General features: G+C 43.7%; 1 protein-coding gene across 1 annotated transcript in view; it reads left to right on the forward strand.

Moving 5' to 3' along the window:
• The window catches only part of TEX14 (testis expressed 14, intercellular bridge forming factor), a 1,917,691-nt gene that overhangs the window by 732,346 nt on the left and 1,165,259 nt on the right, over positions 1-20,086 (forward strand). The window contains exons 10-11 of the mRNA XM_086954052.1: positions 6,805-6,956; positions 18,287-18,477. Of these exons, the coding sequence (XP_086810178.1) occupies positions 6,805-6,956; positions 18,287-18,477 (343 nt within the window). The remainder of the gene's footprint in view (positions 1-6,804; positions 6,957-18,286; positions 18,478-20,086) is intronic.

The following is a 20,086-nucleotide window of genomic DNA, read 5'->3' on the forward strand; positions in this document are numbered from 1 at the left end:
GCTGAAACATGTTGACCACTACTGATCACGGATATTATGTTAAATCTGTGTTTGCACTTGGTTTTTAGAGTTGGGAGCTGGGGGATAACAATAAAACATTAACATCCACCCAGCCTATCCAATTTTAAGTTTTTCCTCACTCACTTTTCACTTATTCATACACTGCTTTTTCAGTAGCCACACCTATACTATACACTTTTATATAACCTCCCTTTCTAAACACATTTCATGCACATTTGTAAACGGTCAAGGTAACATCTAGCTGGCCGTTGTTGTTTTGTTATGTCTCCTGGGCAAGGAGTACCCAAATGATGCAAATGAGGGCGGTACAGTGTGGTTTCTGATGGGAATTTTTCCCTTATGCCCTTGAGTCTTAACTCAATTACTGTCACACTTAGTTCACATTGTTTGTTCCCACTGTGTTATTTGTATGGTGTTGGGGCCTTATCCACAGTTGAGTGACAATTCTGTTCTGACTTTTAGGTACCCTTTTTGTGATGAGACATATGATTTTGGGGCATGTACCTAATGTGAGTCATTAAACTTGCCCTTGGACCCTCCTATAAATTTGTCTGGTTCACGTTTTAAAAGATCGGCCTGATATTGATCTGGAGGCGGAGATACAAAGGGTGTACAGGGACTCCTTTAAGCTACACACAGATAGAAAAGCCCCCAGGAAAATGCTTGTTAACTTCCAGACTTACAGTGTCAAGGAGCTAATTTTAGGTAGATGCCTATCTCGACCTGCTCTCCATCATCGGGCCAACCCATATCAAATTCGATCAGATATCGGAGGAAGACAGCCCAGAGGCAGTGGGAACTGGGATCCAGAATGCCCGAACTGAGATCATTCGAGGCACAAGTTCAAATGAAGTTCCCTGCTCTATTAAAGATTATGTGGCGGAATAAAATGTACAGCTGCAACCAGCCAGAAGATGTTGACGATCTTCTATCTCAAATGAGATTGAGAAATCCCACTCCGGTCCATAGGGGAAAAGGGGGAAGGAGGATATTGAATTTGAGTGAGATGTGAGAAGACTACAAATGAAGATGAGAAGGAGGGAACAGCGATAGGACGGGTGTAGGATGTTATAATAAGGAGGGTTAAAAAAAAATAACAAAAACACATATAAAATATAGGAATCTCCTACACTCGTACTCCACTTATACTAGCATGGGCACTTGCATTTATTACACTAATTACCATCAGTTGTAGTGGGGGAAGCTATAAAAGCCATAAATGCTATAAAAGCATGTCGCCGTTTAGGTTAGCAGAGGATAATTCAGTCAATTGTTGCCTTCATGGGGCCCCCAAAGGTGGTTTCATCGCCAGGTATGAAGGGAGGTTTCCTCGGGGGTGGGCTTGGGAGGGATCACTAGGAGGAGGGGAAAATGGAAAAATTGTCCTCATACGTAATAAAGTTACCACATTTTTTTAAAGCTCTAGATGCTAAGGCAAGTACTGGTCGGGTTAAAAAATCCTCTCCTGGAATGTGAACGGTCTAGGGGGAGGGAGGAAACAATCCAAGGTCTGCGGTTACTTAAAAAACACGGATGCCCACATCTACTTATTGCAGGAAACCCATTTAGAGTCAAATGCGTGTGAACAAGTATTTGGTAGAGTGGGAGGGGTTCAGGATATATTGTTCTCAAGGCAGAAAGGTAACACAAGGGTGGTCGCAATTGTGGTTAGGGCAAATAGGGGGATTAGGGTGCAGAAATGGGATACCGATCAGTCAGGCAGGTGGCTTGTGGCAAACCTCTCGATATGCGGCTCACCTTTTACCTGTGCCGTTTATTATGGCCCGAATTACGACAATCCCGGTCCTCTTCTGAAAGTGGGTGTTGGTTTACTACAGACCTCGGCCCCCGTCATACTCGGCGGAGATTTTAACTTGGTCTTTGACCAGGGTTTAGATCGGACTTTCAGGGCGAAATATGGTGCTCCTACTAAAACTATTTCAACACTTAGAAATATTATGAAAGATTTTAACCTGCTGGATGTGTGCAGAGCCAAATATGGTACTATGAGAGAATATTAATTTTATAACAAGAAGTACAAGCAGTATTCTAGAATAGATTACTTCTTGATGGATCAGGGACTGCTTGCAGATATAGTATCGGTTTGCCACACTCCGGTGGGGATCTCCAATCATTTAGTCGTCGAATTAGTTTTTAAGTTGAGTTCCGTACCCACAGAGATTAGGTGGACACTAGACAGGATGCTCTTTTTGGATGAAAGGGCGTAGGTAGAGGTAAAAGAGAAAAGTTTTGAATTTTTTATTTTCAATATTGGTTCCTGTACTGAACAACTAGTCTGGGAGTCGTTTAAAGCTTTTCTCCGTGGGTTACTGAGTTCACTAATGATTCATAAGAGGAAAACCATTAAGAAAAAAGAATTAGATGATTTGAAAGCAATAAAAGAAAAAGATCTAGAACTACAGTTGGCTGCTTTGTCAGTTAGGGATAGAATCCCGAAGTTGGAGAAAGAGCTGCTAGATCTACAAACATCACTTAAAGCTGCAGCCGATAAGATAATTAAGGAAAGGTGGGAGGTCAGTAAATTAAAAAACTTTGAGTACGGTGAAAAATGTGGGGCCCTCCTGGTATGGAAATCGAGGACGGAGAGAGTCAGGAATAACATCAAGCTGTTAATTCAGAGGGAGTCAGCCCTTCCAATTCTAGAGGATGTGGCAATCAGGGAAGAGGCTTGGGGGTTTATGCAGGGCTTATATCAAGAAGACACCAGCATTGGACTAGAGGAGGTTAGGAAGTGGTTGAGTCAGAGAGATCTGCCCCAGATGTCCGAAATAAATATGAATTATTTAGCTAGTGAGATCACGGAGAGGGAAATAAGAGAACAACTTAAGAAAATGAACAGTGGTAAAGCTGCCGGTCCAGATGGCTTGCCAGTTGAGATATACTTAGATATTTCGGAGTCAGTGGTTCCGGTGCTTGCAACACTCTTTAATAGTATTTTTTTACACTGCAACAGTATCCCCCCTTCATGGTCTGAAGCTACTATAACTCTTATAGCTAAGCCGAATAAAGATGCTCAAAAAATAGTCCTACAGACCAATTTCCTTGTTAAATTCGGATCTGAAGATTTTTTCCGGGATACTAACCACTAGACTCGCCAGAATTATAAAAACAATCATACACCCAGATCAAAGAGGGTTTATCCCAGGGAGACAGCTTAAACGAGTTAACGTTTCAGGTGATCGGGGCAATTGACTTCGCTGAAGAGAGGGGGTTGCCACTAGCCATTATAGCAATCGATGCGGCCGAAACATTCGATCAGGTCAATTGGGCGTATCTTTAAGCTGCTATGGCGAGGTTCAGGTTTCCTCCGATCTTCATTGAGGGAGTTAAATCTCTTTACCAGAGTCCTCGAGCAAAGGTCCTGGTTAATGGAGGCCTATCTGATTGGTTCGATATCTCCCGAGGCACCAGGTAGGGATGTCCCCTGTCCCCCCTATTGTTTGATCTTTATATTGAGCCTTTCATTTGTGCACTTAGAGCCAACTGTATAATTTCACCTTTTAAAATAGCAGATCTGGAGCTTAAAACTGCCCTGTATGTGGACGACCTTCTCTTATACACTTCAAATCATGTTGAGGCAATTCCTCTGCTATTCAAACTGGCTGAGGAATTTGGAAGGATATCCGGGTACAAAATTAATAAGGAGAAAACAGATATAATGGGGTGGAACAACTTATCTGTTATTCCGGGGGCTAAACAAAAAATTAGGTATTTGGGAATCCATCTTACTCAAAAATTGACTAATATCCCCAAAGTCAGTTGGCAGATTGTTGCGAAGGAAATTTCTAAAATGTTAACACGATGGGGAAGTCTGCCACTGAACTTATAAGGGAGAGTCAATCTTGGAAAAATGACTATACTTCCCAAAATAACCTTTCTTTTTAATTCCATCCCATTACCCTTTGTCTCTAAGGACAGCACTAGCCTACAAGGGAAGATCGGATCCTTTATATGGGCTGCAAAATCTCCCAGGATCGCCTGGAAGTAATTAAGGAGAGGGTTGAAAATAGGTGGTTTGGCCTGCCGGATTTATTTTTATACTGCCATGCCTTTCACCTCAATAGTTTTAGAATAGTGGCCAATAAATTAGATTCTTCTTCACAGGGCCGCCTTTTTCAGGTGTTATTGCACGACCAGCCACAGGGCCTGGAATTCTTTCTTTTCAAACTCGGCAACCAAAAATTTTATAAAAAATTCCGCCTTAAGATTCTTCAGGCTCAAGAATTGGAGAATTGGACCTATGTCCGGAGAACTTTGGCGATTCCTTAATATAATACACAGGCCCCAATCTGGGATTCCCCCGGTACCCCGGAATGTCTTCAAGACCAATTATCAGCCGCTTAAAGCAGCAGGCTCTAAGAAATGGGGGGATCTTTGTGTTAACTCATGCCTTATGAGCTGGGAGTCTCTAACGAATTTGACCAACAGGTCTTTAACAAGATTTAAGTTTTATCAACTTTCTGCCTGGTGGTCAAGCCAATCGGTAGGGATTGAAGGGGACACAGGGATTTTAGATTCTATCTGTAGGGCCGGAGTTTGGAAAAGGGAGGTCTCGTTTTGGTATAGGTCGTTTGTGGGGGTAAAAGATACCTTGTATTCTGAATTGGCAAACCTCTGGGGTAACCTTTTATCTGATAGTCCTGAGGAGGTCCAAAAAATAATGACAGATTAATTTTCTATGTCTAAGAGATTAATAAAGCCTGCAAACCTGAGAAGAAACCATATGTTCACAGCATACAGGGCTTATTGGACTCCGGCCAAATTATCCAAGGTCACGCTAGATATTTATCACTGCCCTAGAAGTAAACGTCCGGCAGCAGATGACCGACACATGTTTTTAGAATGTTCAGAGATCTCCGGATATTGGGAAGCCGTTTGTGGCTTTTTGGAGGAGGATCTGTCAATTTCGATTATATGTTCTCCTAGACTACTTTTTTTTGGTTTGCCATCTGAATATAATATGAATAGCTTTGCTTCACAATTTATATTCTATGTGATAGTCATAGCTAGGAGAGAAATTTGTAGGGAATGGAAGTCGGAGGCCCCTCCTAGGTTTGCGGACTGTTTAAAAAATATCATGATGGTCAGTAAGTCAGATATGGCTTGCGATGTAGCGAGTATCGACAGGGTGTGGTCTGCACTGGTGGCATGGTCGAAGATCTAAGGTGGTCCAATGATTATGCCAGAGGTTTCCCATGGTGGTCCATTGAAGGGAAAGTGAGTTGGACAAGGAGACAGCCTACCTCTGGGGGATTCCTGTTGGCCGCACATAGACACCAGGGCGGCAATCGAGTTTGTTTGCGTGAAAGGCACAGAGAGATCCCATCTAGAGTATTCAGCATATGGTGGCATGTATGAGTACTACACAAAAATTATTTTTTTTTAAATCTCAAGGCTGCAGCAGCAAAGAAAGAGACATTCCGACGAGGGACAAGGGGGCATATTACCAACGAGTAACGATATTTATAGCTAACTAGGCTTTGCAACGATTTTTTTATCGCTAAGCATCGCCGGAAATTATCGCTGAGATAACTTGCTATTGGCAACGTTTATCTCCAAAGCGATAATTTTTCCGGCGATAGCGTGAATATCGCTGAGAATACAGCGATATTCAAGCATTATCGACAAAATGCTCTAAACCATGTTATCCACCTCCCATTGGATAACATGGCTAAGAACTGGTCTGAGCAGGCGTTAGTTTTTGGCGATAGCGGGAATATTTCCATCGCTACGCCCGCCTTGCTAATAGGCGATAGTGACGTTAGCGACTGCTTTCAGTCGTTAACAGGTTGGGTACGCCCACTTTGCATGTCATTAGTGATAAATATCGCTGATATGCAAAGCAGGCACCAAACCGCTCGCTATCACCTAAAAGCTGACGCTAACTGCTGTTAGCGACAGCTTGCTAATAAAGCGATAGAATTATCGCCGCTTAGCGGCCTAAAACCGACATTAAATCGGCGATAATTGCCTATCGCCCCCCTTGGTAATATGCCCCAAGATTAGTTAATCGGGCTGTTGGCTCCTGATTGGTGGACTCTGATTGACTGTTGCACTTCATGTTTTCGCTGTGGTTCTTGTGAAATGAAGATTTTCAGTCAAAGTTTAAGCTCTAAAATGGCTGCTTTAGAAATAAAGGAAGAAAGAATATCCTCTCTGCGTCCTGACGTAGAATTAGGGTTAAGGGTAAGCAACTATATATCTCTACCCAGAAAAATATTTCTGCTTTATCTTGAATTCTTAAATCTATGAAGGAATTGGTGAAGTACAGTTTATTATTGACAGCAAAAAGCCTTGTCATATTAGGGCAGTTATGTTGTATTGTGAATGTAAGCCATGTAGTTCTTCCTGAAATGCAGATATCTTGAGCGACTAGAAAGTAAATGCTTACAGAGAATGGTTTTGTAATGTCACTCAGAGGAAACAGTGGCGATAAGCAGTGCCTAAAAATTAATGTGACTTTATATAACGTAACTGGTGCTTGTACAAGGTGCTCCAGTGCCCTTGAGCCAAGTTTGTGCTAAATAAAAACTGCAAAAAAAAGAGGGTAGTCTCAGTTACATATTTTCTTCTTTGTCATGTGATATTGAAAACTGGGGCTGTTGAAGTTACATTTTTGCACAGTTTTGTCTTTTTATGTTCCTCAACACACTTCTCCAGTGTGCTCATGTACAACATTTTGTTTTTTAGTGATTTATCAATTGTTTTACTTGCAAAATGTATTTCCCTGGTGTTACCGCAATTCACTGTCATGTTTTACAGCAAAGATGGCGGAGCTCACCACAATCTCACCCCTTATCCAGTCCCATTACAACTTTATAACTGGACGGCACCCGAAGTGGTATTAGGAAGGATTGGCACAGTCAAATCTGATATTTACAGCTTCTGTGTTATCATTCAAGAGATCTTGACAGGTAATTTTTAGAGTAACTGGTGTATTTTTTGCTTTACTTGCCAACAGATGTGTTAGCATGCACAGTAACCGAGTAACCAGAATGGAACCCTTCAAGTACAAACACTACCCTTTAACACTTTTCTTGCTTTGTATCACACAAAGTAGGAAAAACAAGGATAAATTAAAACATTTCTTCTTGATATACCTGCCTTGGGGAGACAGTATTTAGGCAAAAATTCCTGCCTACGATTCTTTGTAGACAGGGATTTGTATCCAAACCAATGGGTGTTGCATGGGAAGGCCCATGGGCCACTCATGGAACACCCCCTTCATGCAATGTAATGCAATGCATCACATTTGCAAAACTTTGCTTTACTTTGGAAAACTATGCAACACGAATCCTGATTGCAGTAGATAGTAAATGCCAACAGAACACTTTGGACTGATTACGATGTTGGGCGGAGATTGCTCCGGCTTCCTCCCTTCCTTGCCAGCGTGCGGGTAGGTCTTATTGAGAAGTCCACCTTGTGTACAGGTACCAACAACAGTGGTACCAACGCTCGGGAGAAGTCCGGAGACGCCATTCTGCTACACAAGTAGGGTTCCACTGATTGTGGTAGGACCAATTGGCCTTCTACTGGTTACTTGTGGAAGGTAATACTTGTCCTTCCCTGATTCGTGTTGGACAATTTCACATAGGTCCTGATGAATTGCTAGTTTTAGCATGAAACATGTTGACCGACCACTAGGTAGAGCACACCTCACTGGATCTTAGCACCCGTGAGTGTACCTCCCTACACTGTTTTTGAAGAGGTAGTTAAGCCACACTAATAAAAATTCCCATGGACTTCCTTACCTTTTTTAATCTGCACTATTTCACTTCTTGCTCACGCCTACACTTCACCTAAAACCCTCATACCCACATGCACCAACTGGCAGGAACAAAAGATCTCCGATAAAGAGCCCCTTCACGGGTGCCCGTCAGACATTCCAGCGCCAGTCTGACGAGGAGCAGAACCCAGATGATGAAGCATGACACCTAGCTTGCTGGGTGTGTGAGGGTTTTAGTTCCGAAAGGGGGCTTCCCCCCACTTCACTGCCCTTGGTTCCTCTGCATCTCCTACCTTGGGGGAACAGTGTATTCTTTTTGTTTTGACTACGTCAGGGGCTTATACACTGGACCCCGATAAATATCCAAACAACATGTCGATGTCCGCCAAATTCATAATACACGAACCCACAGTCTGAGTCAGCTCTTTATAGTACCCTGCCGGATTTTTGCGCGGGTCAGGCAAAGACTACTTAATAGCTAAGACTTCAGCGCGTTTCCAGGGGACATGCACCCATACACGCTGGAAATGAGCCGGTACAGCTGGTGGATTATTACCTGCACCAGCGACAACCGCTTCTTTCCACACCGGAGGGACCTCTCTCATTGGATATTGTCGTGCTTTTCTCCTATCTGATGGGTCGGACTCAAACAAACGCTCAGAAGGAGTGTCACTACGAAACGACAAAATAGTCGCAACTGCTCTTCCAACATCCTGGGGACCCACAATGGACCCTTTCGCAAACTCCGAACGCACACGATACAACTCATTGGGGGCTTTACCTACTTCTGCATCCCACTGTTCATGGAGATATCCACACATCGTCTCAAAAACGTACCGTTGCTTCGGTTCTTCCCATTGAAGGAAAACATCCATAACACCCTCCAGTTCATACTGGGAAGCATACGTAATCCACGTACGTGCCAAATGATCCAAAACCGTACGTTCATCTGTGTCACGCAACTGACTATGTGACTGTCTATGCTCACTAACTGGAGACATACTCAAATGTCCCCATAAAGGAGAAAGAAGACCAGACAAGGCAGCAGTCATTTTCTGTCTTGTAGAAGGAGAGGATGAAAGAATAAGAGAAGACGGAACAATAGTAGTAGGATCCAAGGTCGAAACAGAAGGAGTAGTGTAAATAGGCGTAGGAGTAGCAGACGAAGTAGGAGGCAAAGTTGGCGGCCCTTGAGAAGACTGCGCCAAAGGAACAGTAGCCAACGGAAGAGGAGCTGGCTGTGGAGGAATCGCAGGTGGCACAACAACTGGATGTTGCGCAGCTAAAGGTGGCGGTGGTGCCATAGCACTCTGTGCATAAGGGGGTGGCGAGCTTAATAGATGTGACATTAAAGGATCTTTTTCAAGATCTTTCCTCGTTTCCTGTTCTTTAGTTGGCAAGACTGGGTAACATTTATCTATCGCTAATTTCCTAATCCTATGCATTTGTTCGCTCTCTTGCTCTTCCTCATTATCCCTAAACGCAACAGCAGCTTGTACCATTGACATACCTCGTTTATTTTTCTTCGCTAATTTCATTTCTTTCTGTTTGGCTTCCTTGCGCCTTATGCGAAAAGAGTCAAACATTGCCGGCCGGGCTTTCTTCTTAAAAAGTTTAACCTCAAGATTATCCAAAATCTCTGTGTCAAAACTACCGTATTGGGGCCATTTCAAAACACCATCTTTTCTGGTGTAACGGGTTCATATTTCATTATATGCAATGGGGCCTATGCCGTGTTTCACATATAGTTCGTAGGTTGGAGTTCCAATCGGAGGAACCGGACACGAGTCCTCCAATCGGGAATCCCTATTATAACCAAGACAAAACAAATTTCCAAGTCTGCTAAGACCAGGCATCTTTGCTCTCTAGTCTAGCTTCAAACTTCAAAGGATTATCGAATACGATAGTCTCGTGAATACACGAGTCCTTTGGTTTTGGCACTTGCAAGTTCCAAACAAAGCGATCCTCGAAGGGATACCAAACAAAACTAAGGACGGGGAGACGCTCCACTTATACTTAACTGAGGTATCGATGACATCACCAGAAGACTCGTCTATCGTTTCGCTCTACCAATCATCAAGGGTCCAAAACAGGGCGGCAGTCAGGGCAGCAGTCCTTCGTAGCCGTCGGGACGCGGGGAACCTCGCAGCAAAGACCTTCAGACCACGTCGACATGCAGGGGTCGATGAAGTGGTTGGCCGTCCTCCAGAATTTTCACACGAAGCACCTCACGAACCTCTGGCTTGGACCGGTACCGCTGATACCGCCCCGCATTGGGCGCCAACTGAAATACCGGGTTTTTATGGACCCAGCGGTGCCAGGGAGAACACCCAAAGACTTCGAGTCCAGCCTGTTTCAGACTACAGAAACACAGAGTCTTCTTGGTGAAGTCAAAGATCGTATTTATTGGCTGTATGTTCTCAGGAGACTGCTCAAAATTACAAAGCCAGGCTTCTCCTTATATACAAAATAATAAGCTTCAGGCAAACATTCCTTATTTTACGGTAAACCATTCACATATTTCCGCTACAAAGGAAAAGCAGAGTCATGATGACAAGCCCACATTTCAGTTTGTCGAGTCCATAATCAATTACCCGGCAAGGCCCAGAACTTTCATCAGATATTGGCGGACCTCTAATAAAAATGGGCACCTCCTCCTTGTAAAACAGGTCATAAAGAAGAAACAGGGACAGTTGTGTGTGAGATTAGGCATGGTTTGTGTGCGATGATCGGTTTATGGCATGTTGTGCCTTGATTCTGATCTCGCTCGGCCACTGGGAAACAACCTGGCCGGACAGGTTTGGCTTCGGGCAGTGGAGTCAGCTCGCCCAGGTCACAGCGGAGTCAGCAAAGGTGTACGTGTCCTTCAGGTTGGTTTCAGCCTTTAGTCATTGCCTTATGTGAGGGCAATCACAAAATGGCTGCCGATCACAAAATGGAACCCGAGGGTTCCGGACGAAAAATCCGATTTCAGGGTGATTCCGCCACTCGAACATAACGGAAATGCTTGTGCATAGTATCAGAACCATTACCGGTCCGCCGATACCAAAATCGTCATGATACGACGATGTATATGACACGGGTCCGGAATTTTCAGTACCACATCGTGTGCAAAAGCAGCAGAAAGGTAAAATGGCGTTTAAACTCCTAAAAAGCTCATGCTAACTTCACACAGCATACAGGCTATATATATATCTCTATGACAGAAGTTCCTCTAACTTACCAAGAACACACCAATTGGTTTAAAGGAATCCTTCCCTATGGTATACAAAGCGAGAGACTGGGCCCACTCAGCAATGAGGGGCAGCATGGCCAGTCCTAGCAGGATACACACCGCATCCCAATGTTGACCGTCTGTTAGCAGGCCGGATACGGGGAATATACAATAATCTAGTGATCATATGCAGAAGCCTTACACAATTTGTAATGCGAACATCAACACTTGCTCCTGCGCAGACTATTCAAGCAGTAGCATCACCGTTAGCTACACCAGGCATTAGCCTAGAAACATAGAATGCAATAATGGGAAAAATACCCATTAAAATGGAATAAATTCCGTTTTGGATTGCACAAAAAACAAATCACCTTCAAGCAGTATTTCCCCTTACGTGCCCTCAGGAAAAACATAGGATATTAATTATTTGCATGCCAATGGGAATGGCTCCCCCATTGATGATGTACCACTTGGGTTGCTGCAGTTTATACCAGAATACATGGTACTCCTTTCACTGGCAGTGTTTCCTGAAGTATTAAAACAGGTACAGAATGACAGTAGTTGGCTGAGCAGATTCTGCAGTTGAGCAATGCTACAGAGCTTAAAGGTTGGCTGCCATCTTCAAACCTGTTTGACCCCTTATCCCAGGGGTTCATTTTACAGTACTGATACTACTCTTGGGATATGGTACATCCAGAACTGTGTTGACTGTGGGGAGGGTAAGCATTCCAAAGCAGCTTTAGCTCTGAAACGCATAACGCTTGGGGCGAAACTTGGGACTTCTGTATGGTTTTCCGCTGATACGACTCCTGCCCGAGCCCTCAAAAAGGTCAGGAACAACTGAGCCCAAGTTATCCTAGTGACTCCAGATTGGGCACAGAGAGTTTGGTATTCTGAATTTCTGAGCATGAGTATTCGTCCTCCAATCAGGCTACCCCTTTGGGAGGTTCTCCTGTGGCGTCAGCAAGGCAGGGTCCAGCGCCCGAATCTGTGCACATCCGTCTTTATGCTTGGAGATTGAGCTGCGAGAATTGAATGTTTTTGACCTTCCTCCCGTGGTTTTCAACTTTATTCTGGTAGCCAGGTGTCCCTCAACGGAATCTGTATGCGTCTGCGAATACATCTGTTGCTTGGAACTCAGCTAAGCAAATTGACCCACTTTATGACAAACTGTCTGGAGTGTGGTTGTTTGAGTTATAGTTAGCCCAGCAAAGCCTTGACAGGCATCATGGCGCTGTATACCGCTGTGGAACCCATCCTGCCTTTCCCTGTGCGATGCTCCCTACTGGGCACACCCAAGGTGAAACCAGGCATCCCAGGACTTTAGGGCCGTTGTGAAGATTAAGCAAGCTATTGCCCAGAGTTGCAGAGTGGGGACCCATGATTAGAGTAGGCACCGAGGCGAGAATTATCAAGTCCGTGGACATTGAGCCCAAGACCCTGCCGCGTCGGTAATTGAACCCTGGTCCCGGCCAGACCTCTGCACAGGGTCTGCCGATCTAACCATTGAGCCACACTTCTCTGGTGAGTGTACTGCAGGCCCTCTCGATTCCTCCACCACACACTAACTTCTTCCAGGACAGACTGGTTCTAAGAACATGGGCCACCTTCCTTCCCAAGGAGGTGACCCAATTTCACTTTACAAAAGCAACAATTGATGGACAGAATGCAGAACAATGTCATACATTCACCACAGTACAGAGATCTGGGCCAAAATCCATCGTTTTTTTTGCACTCAACATCACCCCAGTTCAGACATGGCCATATGCAAGTCAGCCTTGACCCTGTGCCTCATGGGAACAGTCCAGCCCGAACTGCCAAGCCATGTCTTTCCTGGACCGGAATCAAGCATCCTAGGACCAGTTTCTGGCTATCAGCCGCCTACAGCCAGGATAGCTTGACTCCAGTGGTGTGGAGAGCATGGGACTCACGTCTGAGCATACACATCCCACTCAAGGTGACAATTGCAAAAACAACAATTGATTGACAGAATGCAGAACAATGTCATGCATTCACCCCATTACAGAGATCTGGGCCTAAATCCATTGTGTTTCTGCACTCCACACCACCCCAGTTCAGACATGGCCATATGCAAGTCAGCCTTGACCCTGTGCCTCATGGGAACAGTCCAGCCCGAACTGCCAAGCCACGTCTTTCCTGGACCGGAATCAAGCATCCTAGGACCGGTTTCTGGCTATCAGCCGTCTTCAGCCAGGATAGCTTGACTCCGGTGGTGTGGAGAGCATGGGACTCACGTCTGAGCATACCCATCCCACTCGGGGTGACAAATGCAAAAACAACAATTGATGGACAGAATGCAGAACAATGTCATACATTCACCCCAGTACAGAGATCTGGGCCTAAATCCATCGTTTTTTTGCACTCCACACCACCCCAGTTCAGACATGGCCATATGCAAGTCAGCCTTGACTTTGTGCCTCATGGGAATAGTCCAGCCCGAACTGCCAAGCCATGTCTTTCCTGGACCGGAATCAAGCATCCTAGGACCGGTTTCTGGCTATCAGCCGTCTTCAGCCAGGATAGCTTGACTCCAGTGGTATGGAGAGCATGGGACTCACGCCCGAGCATACCCATCCCACTTGGGGTGACAAATGCAAAAAACAACAATTGATGGACAGAATGCAGAACAATGTCATACATTCACCCCAGTACAGAGATCTGGACCTAAATCCATCGTTTGTTTGCACTCCACACCACCCCAGTTCAGACTTTAGCCAGAAGATGATTATTAGTACTACATTAGTACTACATTTTTTGCTCCCCCTTATACCTCTAAGGAGGGGGAGAATCTCAATCATTTGGATCCAAAGAGATCTTAGCATTTGTATTGATTGCACCAAAGATCACTGTCTGGATGATCATCATTTCATTAGAATCTCTGGAGCAAACAAGGGCAAGGCAGTACAGAAGAAGACGATCTCTTGATGGATTGTACTCTGTATTAAAATCTGCTATGATTTGGCAATGGAGAAGCATCCATAAGGTTTGATCGATCATCCCACCAGGGCCAAGCCAGCAACCACTGCGTTGGCATATGGGGTACCGCTCCTCAACATATGTCAGGCCGTTATGTGGGCGTTTCTCCATACGCTTCCGAAGCACTACTGCCTAGACAGTCAGGGCCTTTGTGATGGGAATTTTGACTGCTCTATCCTGCAGGACTTTCTGGTTTAAGCCAGTTTACTGACTCTCCAGGGGAAGCTATTGCTGTGGTATCTATTATAAAGTAAGTAATCTGCGGCTAGAAGTCTTTTCCAAAAGAACAAGTTACTTACCTTCGGTATCACCTTGAGAGGCTCTATCTAAACGCTGATTCCTTACCAACCCTTATGCCTCCCTGCTCTGTGAACTGTACCCCTACTTCTGGAAGGCTTTCCTTAGCTGCAGCACACTGATTACAACCATTCTGATGTGGTCTGTGATTGTAGAGGCGGAATGTGTAATGAAAGAAACAGATGTGGCACCTATATAGGCACTGTGCTTGTCATATCAGGTGTGGACGACTTCCATTCAGATCCATCAGTGCCACCTACCCGTGCGCATAGGTACTGATCAGGAATTTTAAGATGCAGTCTAATGCCTGGGGAGTATTCTAAGGAAAAATCAATGTAAGGCCTGTTCACCAGTACCACTCCAGCCCAGAGTTCGCAAGAAGATCTGGACCGATTGGGTCCAAGTCATCCTAGTGGCTTTGGACTGGGAAAGGAGAGTTGGCATGCCAAACACCTGAAAATGAGCATTGGTCCTCCAATTAGTCTCTCCCTTCAGAAGGATCCCCTGTTGCAGAAGTAGGGTAGCTTTGTGCACCCCAGCCTGTGCGCTCTCTACCTTCATGCTTGGAGCCTGGGAAACAGCAGTTGCGTGTTTTCGATCTCCGTCCTGTAGTTGTGATGTCATCTTGGAAGCCAGGGGTCCCTCCATCAAAACAGTATATTCCTGCCTTTGGGATAGGTTTGTGACCTGCACCACTGTTGGAGGTGCTGCTGTTTGCTTCATCTTTAGCCCGGTAAGGCCTTGTCTTGGGCACTGTTAAGGGTCACTTATCAGCCATTTTGGATTTCCTGCATTTGCAAGACTAACCTTCCCTGTTCAAGTCACCTGTTGTGATTCGCTTCATATAAGGTTTACAGCACTTGTTTCTGCCTACCCCTTTTGTGATGCTCCGAATAGGACCTCAATCTGGTCCTCATGTTTCTGAAGTGTTCTCCTTTGGAGCCACTGCACAGCTGCATTCTGCGACTCTTGACTTTAAAAACTGCCATCTTAGTGGTCATTACATCAGCCAGGATGGTCAGTGAGCTTCAAACTCTGTCAGTCCATCCTTCTTACAACAGCTTTTTCCCTAACAAACTGGTACTTCGGATGCATGCATCTTTCCTGCCGAAAGTTTTCACCCCCATTCATGTTTTTCAAAGTATCACTCTGCTTACCTTTTTCGTTCCTCCTCATCTTTACAAGCAAGAGGGGAGACTCCATCGCCTGGACCCAAAGAGAGCTCTTTCATTCTACATTGGTCTCCCAAAGACGATAGAGTGGATGATCAGCTCTTCATCTGGTTCATTAGGGCAAAGAAGATTGATAAATTGTACTCTGCATTAAGATCTGGAATGCAGTAGCTAAGAAGCAGTCTCCTGAGGGATTGCAGGCCCATTTAACGAGGGACAAGGCTGCTACTACTACTTTAGCATGTGGTCTACCTGTCCTGGACATCTGCCAAGCTGCTACATGTACGCAACTCCACACATTTATGAAGCACTACTGTTCGGACAGTCAGGTCCACCAAGACGGGCATTTTGGCTCTTTTGTCCTCCAGGACTTTCTGGTTTGAGCCAGTTTGCAGAGCCACCTTCGGAGAATTATTGCTTGGCTATCTATACTAAGGTGAGACTCTAACTGCAGATTCTACGCAGCCCTCCCGGCCTCCTTTCTCTACGAACTACTGTCTTCACCCTAATAATCCCATTTTGATACTGCACACTGGTCAACACATTGGTTTTTACATGGCTATCCGTTTTTGATGTGGAAATAGTTATGAAAAAAATGGGTGTCAGCACGCTGGAGTGGCCTTTACATGGGCACTGTGCCATCACTTCCGACACAGACGATGCTGATGTGGAGCTGATCAGCTGTATTAACAAGTGAGCAGAGGTACTGCTCAAGATTTTCCGAATCCAGTCTGACACCTGGGAATATTCTAAGGTGAGTAGTCTGTGGTTAGATAGAGTATCTACCAAAAAAAGCATTCCGAAGGTAAGTAACTTATTTATCGACAATCATTTGGTACCTTATCAGTCTAAGTCTTAGCTTATCCACTACTCTTGAGGTAATGGATGACTTGTTTAGAGATTCTAATAGTTTCAAACCTTTTTTTTTTTGTCGTGGATCTCTATTTGCGTTTAGATGTAATAGACTATGGGACATCTATTCTTAGCCACTTACATAAGATAGGGGAATTCAATCTTTAACTAACCCAAGTTACGGCATCAAGAGCGTGTCTCCACACATGATGTACAAAGTGCTGCACGGAACTACCTTTTCACCGATAATTTCCAACATGTGAATGGGCCCTGACGGGTGGTTCTGGTGTGATCATCTGTATTATAAAAGCTTGTTTGAATTTGGGCATTTGTGTGTTTTGATGTTAGTGTATGTGTATGTATTTGTATTTTAAAACGTGGACTTTTTTATTCATGACAATACAGAAACCCATGGGCAAGAAGCACTCTCATCATACCTGTCCTTTCTCAGAACACAATAGTTTGCACATTACCTATATTGCCTTTTAGGAGACCCACAGAATCTGTCAAATTAAATCCGCCTTACTGTAATGTGCAAATACTGTACTTGAAATATTGACCAAGGGGCAGAGCAGCAACCACAGTCTCAGTTGTAGCTGATGAAGTCTACCAAGGCTGATGACATTGACCGAAGAGTTTCCTCTGTCTAAATGAGGCTGGGATGATGATGCAACCCTCTTCTAGCAAGCAGTATCTGCTCATTTACCTGACAGCATTTTTTCACATAGTTAATTGTGTCTATTTTGGTGAAAGATTATATAATTCCTATTTGGATAAAGGTTGGTAATATTTTGTTAGATTCTAACCTTTCACTTCATATTTCTCAGTTACTTTTATTGAGAAGGCTTGTGGCATGTCATTCCTTCGAACAGTGTTTGCTCCATTGCATAGAATTTGAAACATTCTTACATGGATTAAGATAATGCGTTTTTGACAAATCCATCCTTAAGCCAATTCAGTGGGCCTCTTTAGGATATATCTCATGTCATATTTTGATGTCTAGTTTATGGAGCACTTGAGTTTAGGTAACCTTCTCTTCTGGTCTTCATGTTGGTCTTAGCTGGTTGTGTATATGCTTCATGAAGTTTGGAGCTTCTTTGTCTTGATATTATATCTAAAGTAAAGTGCACATTCCAGCCATCTTTTTCAGTTTCACTTCCTTGCTTCTGAAACATTCTTTCTCTAGCAAACCACTTCTGATTTTTAGCATAGAAATTTAAACTGCCTTTTTTAGGTTTGCCTACAGATATTTTTAGCTGTTGTTGACATATACCTTTTGTGAACAATACAACACATGGACTGGGTGATCAGGACCTTTTGCGTAACTGAAAGAGTTTCTCTTGTTATCTTACTTCCCTGCTCCTGATTCGATGCATTTTCCAGGCCCGATTCACAAAGGTAAACTTACACTTTTGTGTATGTATACGATTGTTTGCTATTCACAAAGGGATTTACGAATAGTACTCGCAGCACATAATTTTCTATGCAGAGACTTCACACTCGTAGAGATAGTACTCGTAAATCCATTTTTGAATAGCAAACAATCTTAAACTTACACCAAAGTGTAAGTTTACCTTTGTTAATCTGGCTCCTTGTGTTTGTCCTGCCTAAAAGCATTTCTTTTTCACCCTTTTGTAATCAATGACTTGTATTCTTCCACAGCTGCCGCCAGGCCATGAGCTGCATGCACATACCTGTTAGATGAACTGCATCTAACAGGTAGGTGCTTATTCTAAGCATAAATAGCATTTTAATAATGGATTCTTAGATTTGTGGGTAATGGAGCCTTTTGTACTCAAATGTAGCTAATGTTGGTGTGATTCTGTTGGAAATCGTAATGGCATAATGCTGCCAGACTTGTCCTTAGTGATCCTGAAAACATGAATGGAATGTGGCAAGACCACTCCAAGAGCTTAACACCAAGTCAACAAATGGTAATTTATTTTACCTCTAGTTTAAATTGCTGACTGTCAGTTGCATTTTCAGATACTCTTCCATGGGCTAATGTTGAAGGTTCACTCATCAAGGAAGCTCTCTCTTCTGGACATTATTTGTCTGCAGATCTTGGCCTTCCCAAACCTTACTATGAGATTGTAACTGCTGGGATAGCTGGAAAACCCAGGGATCGAACTATGAATCTGCAGGATATTCGATACATCCTCAAGAATGACTTGAAGGTGAGAATACATGTTTATACTACGTTTGTACATCAAGATGTGTATTTAATTGGATTTGATTTGCAGTTGCCCACTTTCCCTCTGAAAATGGAGCATCCAGGTTCTTTCTTGTCAGTGGGTTGTAGGCAATTTAGCCATCAGACCAAAATGCAATAGTTTTAATTTAGAACATTAGCTGGAATATTTACCTCATTTACTAATACTGTCCTCCCCATTTAATAGTATTGTCCTCTCTACCTCCCAGACTAAAATAAGATGTTTAAAACGTAAATATTCCTGCATTCAGCAGAACTGTGACTCACATGAACCAAAATCTTGTAATAGGTGAATTTTTTCTGATCAAGACAGCTATATTGTAAAACATGTCTACTTCAACTCACTATTGGATTTATTTTCTGTTCATACAATGGGGCTTTACAGATGCTTGTGATTCCAACAATAAGTTGCCTGGTGGAGTAGTGTTGTACATTACATGTGCCTTTTCTCACTAGGAGGGATTTTAAGATTGAAGATGCCAACTTTGAAAAGAAATGCCAAGGGACTTATTTACTAGGCCGTGTGTCACTTTTACGCCCCTGGTGCGTTACTTTTTTGACGCAGCAGCGGCCTAAAAAATGTGCCTTGCTGCACCATATTTACAAAGTGACACTTCTAGGTAGTTATAAACCCCTGCGCCACACTATACCTGCACCAGGTATAATGTATGCAGGGGGGGCGTTCTTACGCAAGAAAGTGATGCAGTGAAATCTATAAGATTTCACTGAGCCACTTCTAGGACGCAAATGTGTCAATATCTTACGCCTACCTCACAGCAGGCATAAGACTGACACAGGCACTTTCACATGGGGCATGCCCCACCACGTGAAAGGACACATTGCTGGAGTAGGGTCACTTTTGTTACACACTCAAGCAATGCGTCACTTTTGCGCCATACAGATACGTCAGAAATACTGACGTATATGTAACTCCTTGCGACATGATGCGTCATACAGTAAATATGACGCATCAGTTCAGTCGTAAGGAGGGCGCACTGAGAAGTGACGCATCGCTGCTTTCACGCAGCGATGCGTCACTGCTCATAAAAGAGGCCCTAAGTATTCAGGTATTTCTGTGTTCTGAATGTATAACATCATTCAGAGGAAAACATATTATGGGCGAAAATATCGAGGTCTAACTCTCAAGAACCAAAATGTTGTGACAGTAAGTGCACATAGGTAAGTTTAGGTGTATTATACTTAAATTAACATCTACGTACCTTGGTAGTGTATATTGCCATGGTACATAGATGTGAAGTTAAGTATAGTTAACCTATACTTACCGTATATACTTCACCTTAGTTTTGTTCTCAGTAATTAGATCTAGACATTATGGGCCAGATGTATCAAAGGGTTTTGCCTATTCTGTGTCTATGGGGAAATGTGTTGATACATATGGCCCTTTGGTTCTATGATATTTTTCCCTCGATATACTGGTGGAATACTGACCTCTTGGAATAGTTGCCCCATTGTAAACACTGTAATTTGAACATAAAATGCAGAGGCATGAAGCAAAATATTCACCCACGCGCACAAAGCGCTCCACAACATGGGCCCGACTACCTCAACAGCCG

This window comes from Lissotriton vulgaris, chromosome 2_1, assembly GCF_964263255.1.
Source record: "Lissotriton vulgaris chromosome 2_1, aLisVul1.2, whole genome shotgun sequence".
In the NCBI taxonomy this organism is placed as follows: domain Eukaryota; kingdom Metazoa; phylum Chordata; class Amphibia; order Caudata; family Salamandridae; genus Lissotriton; species Lissotriton vulgaris.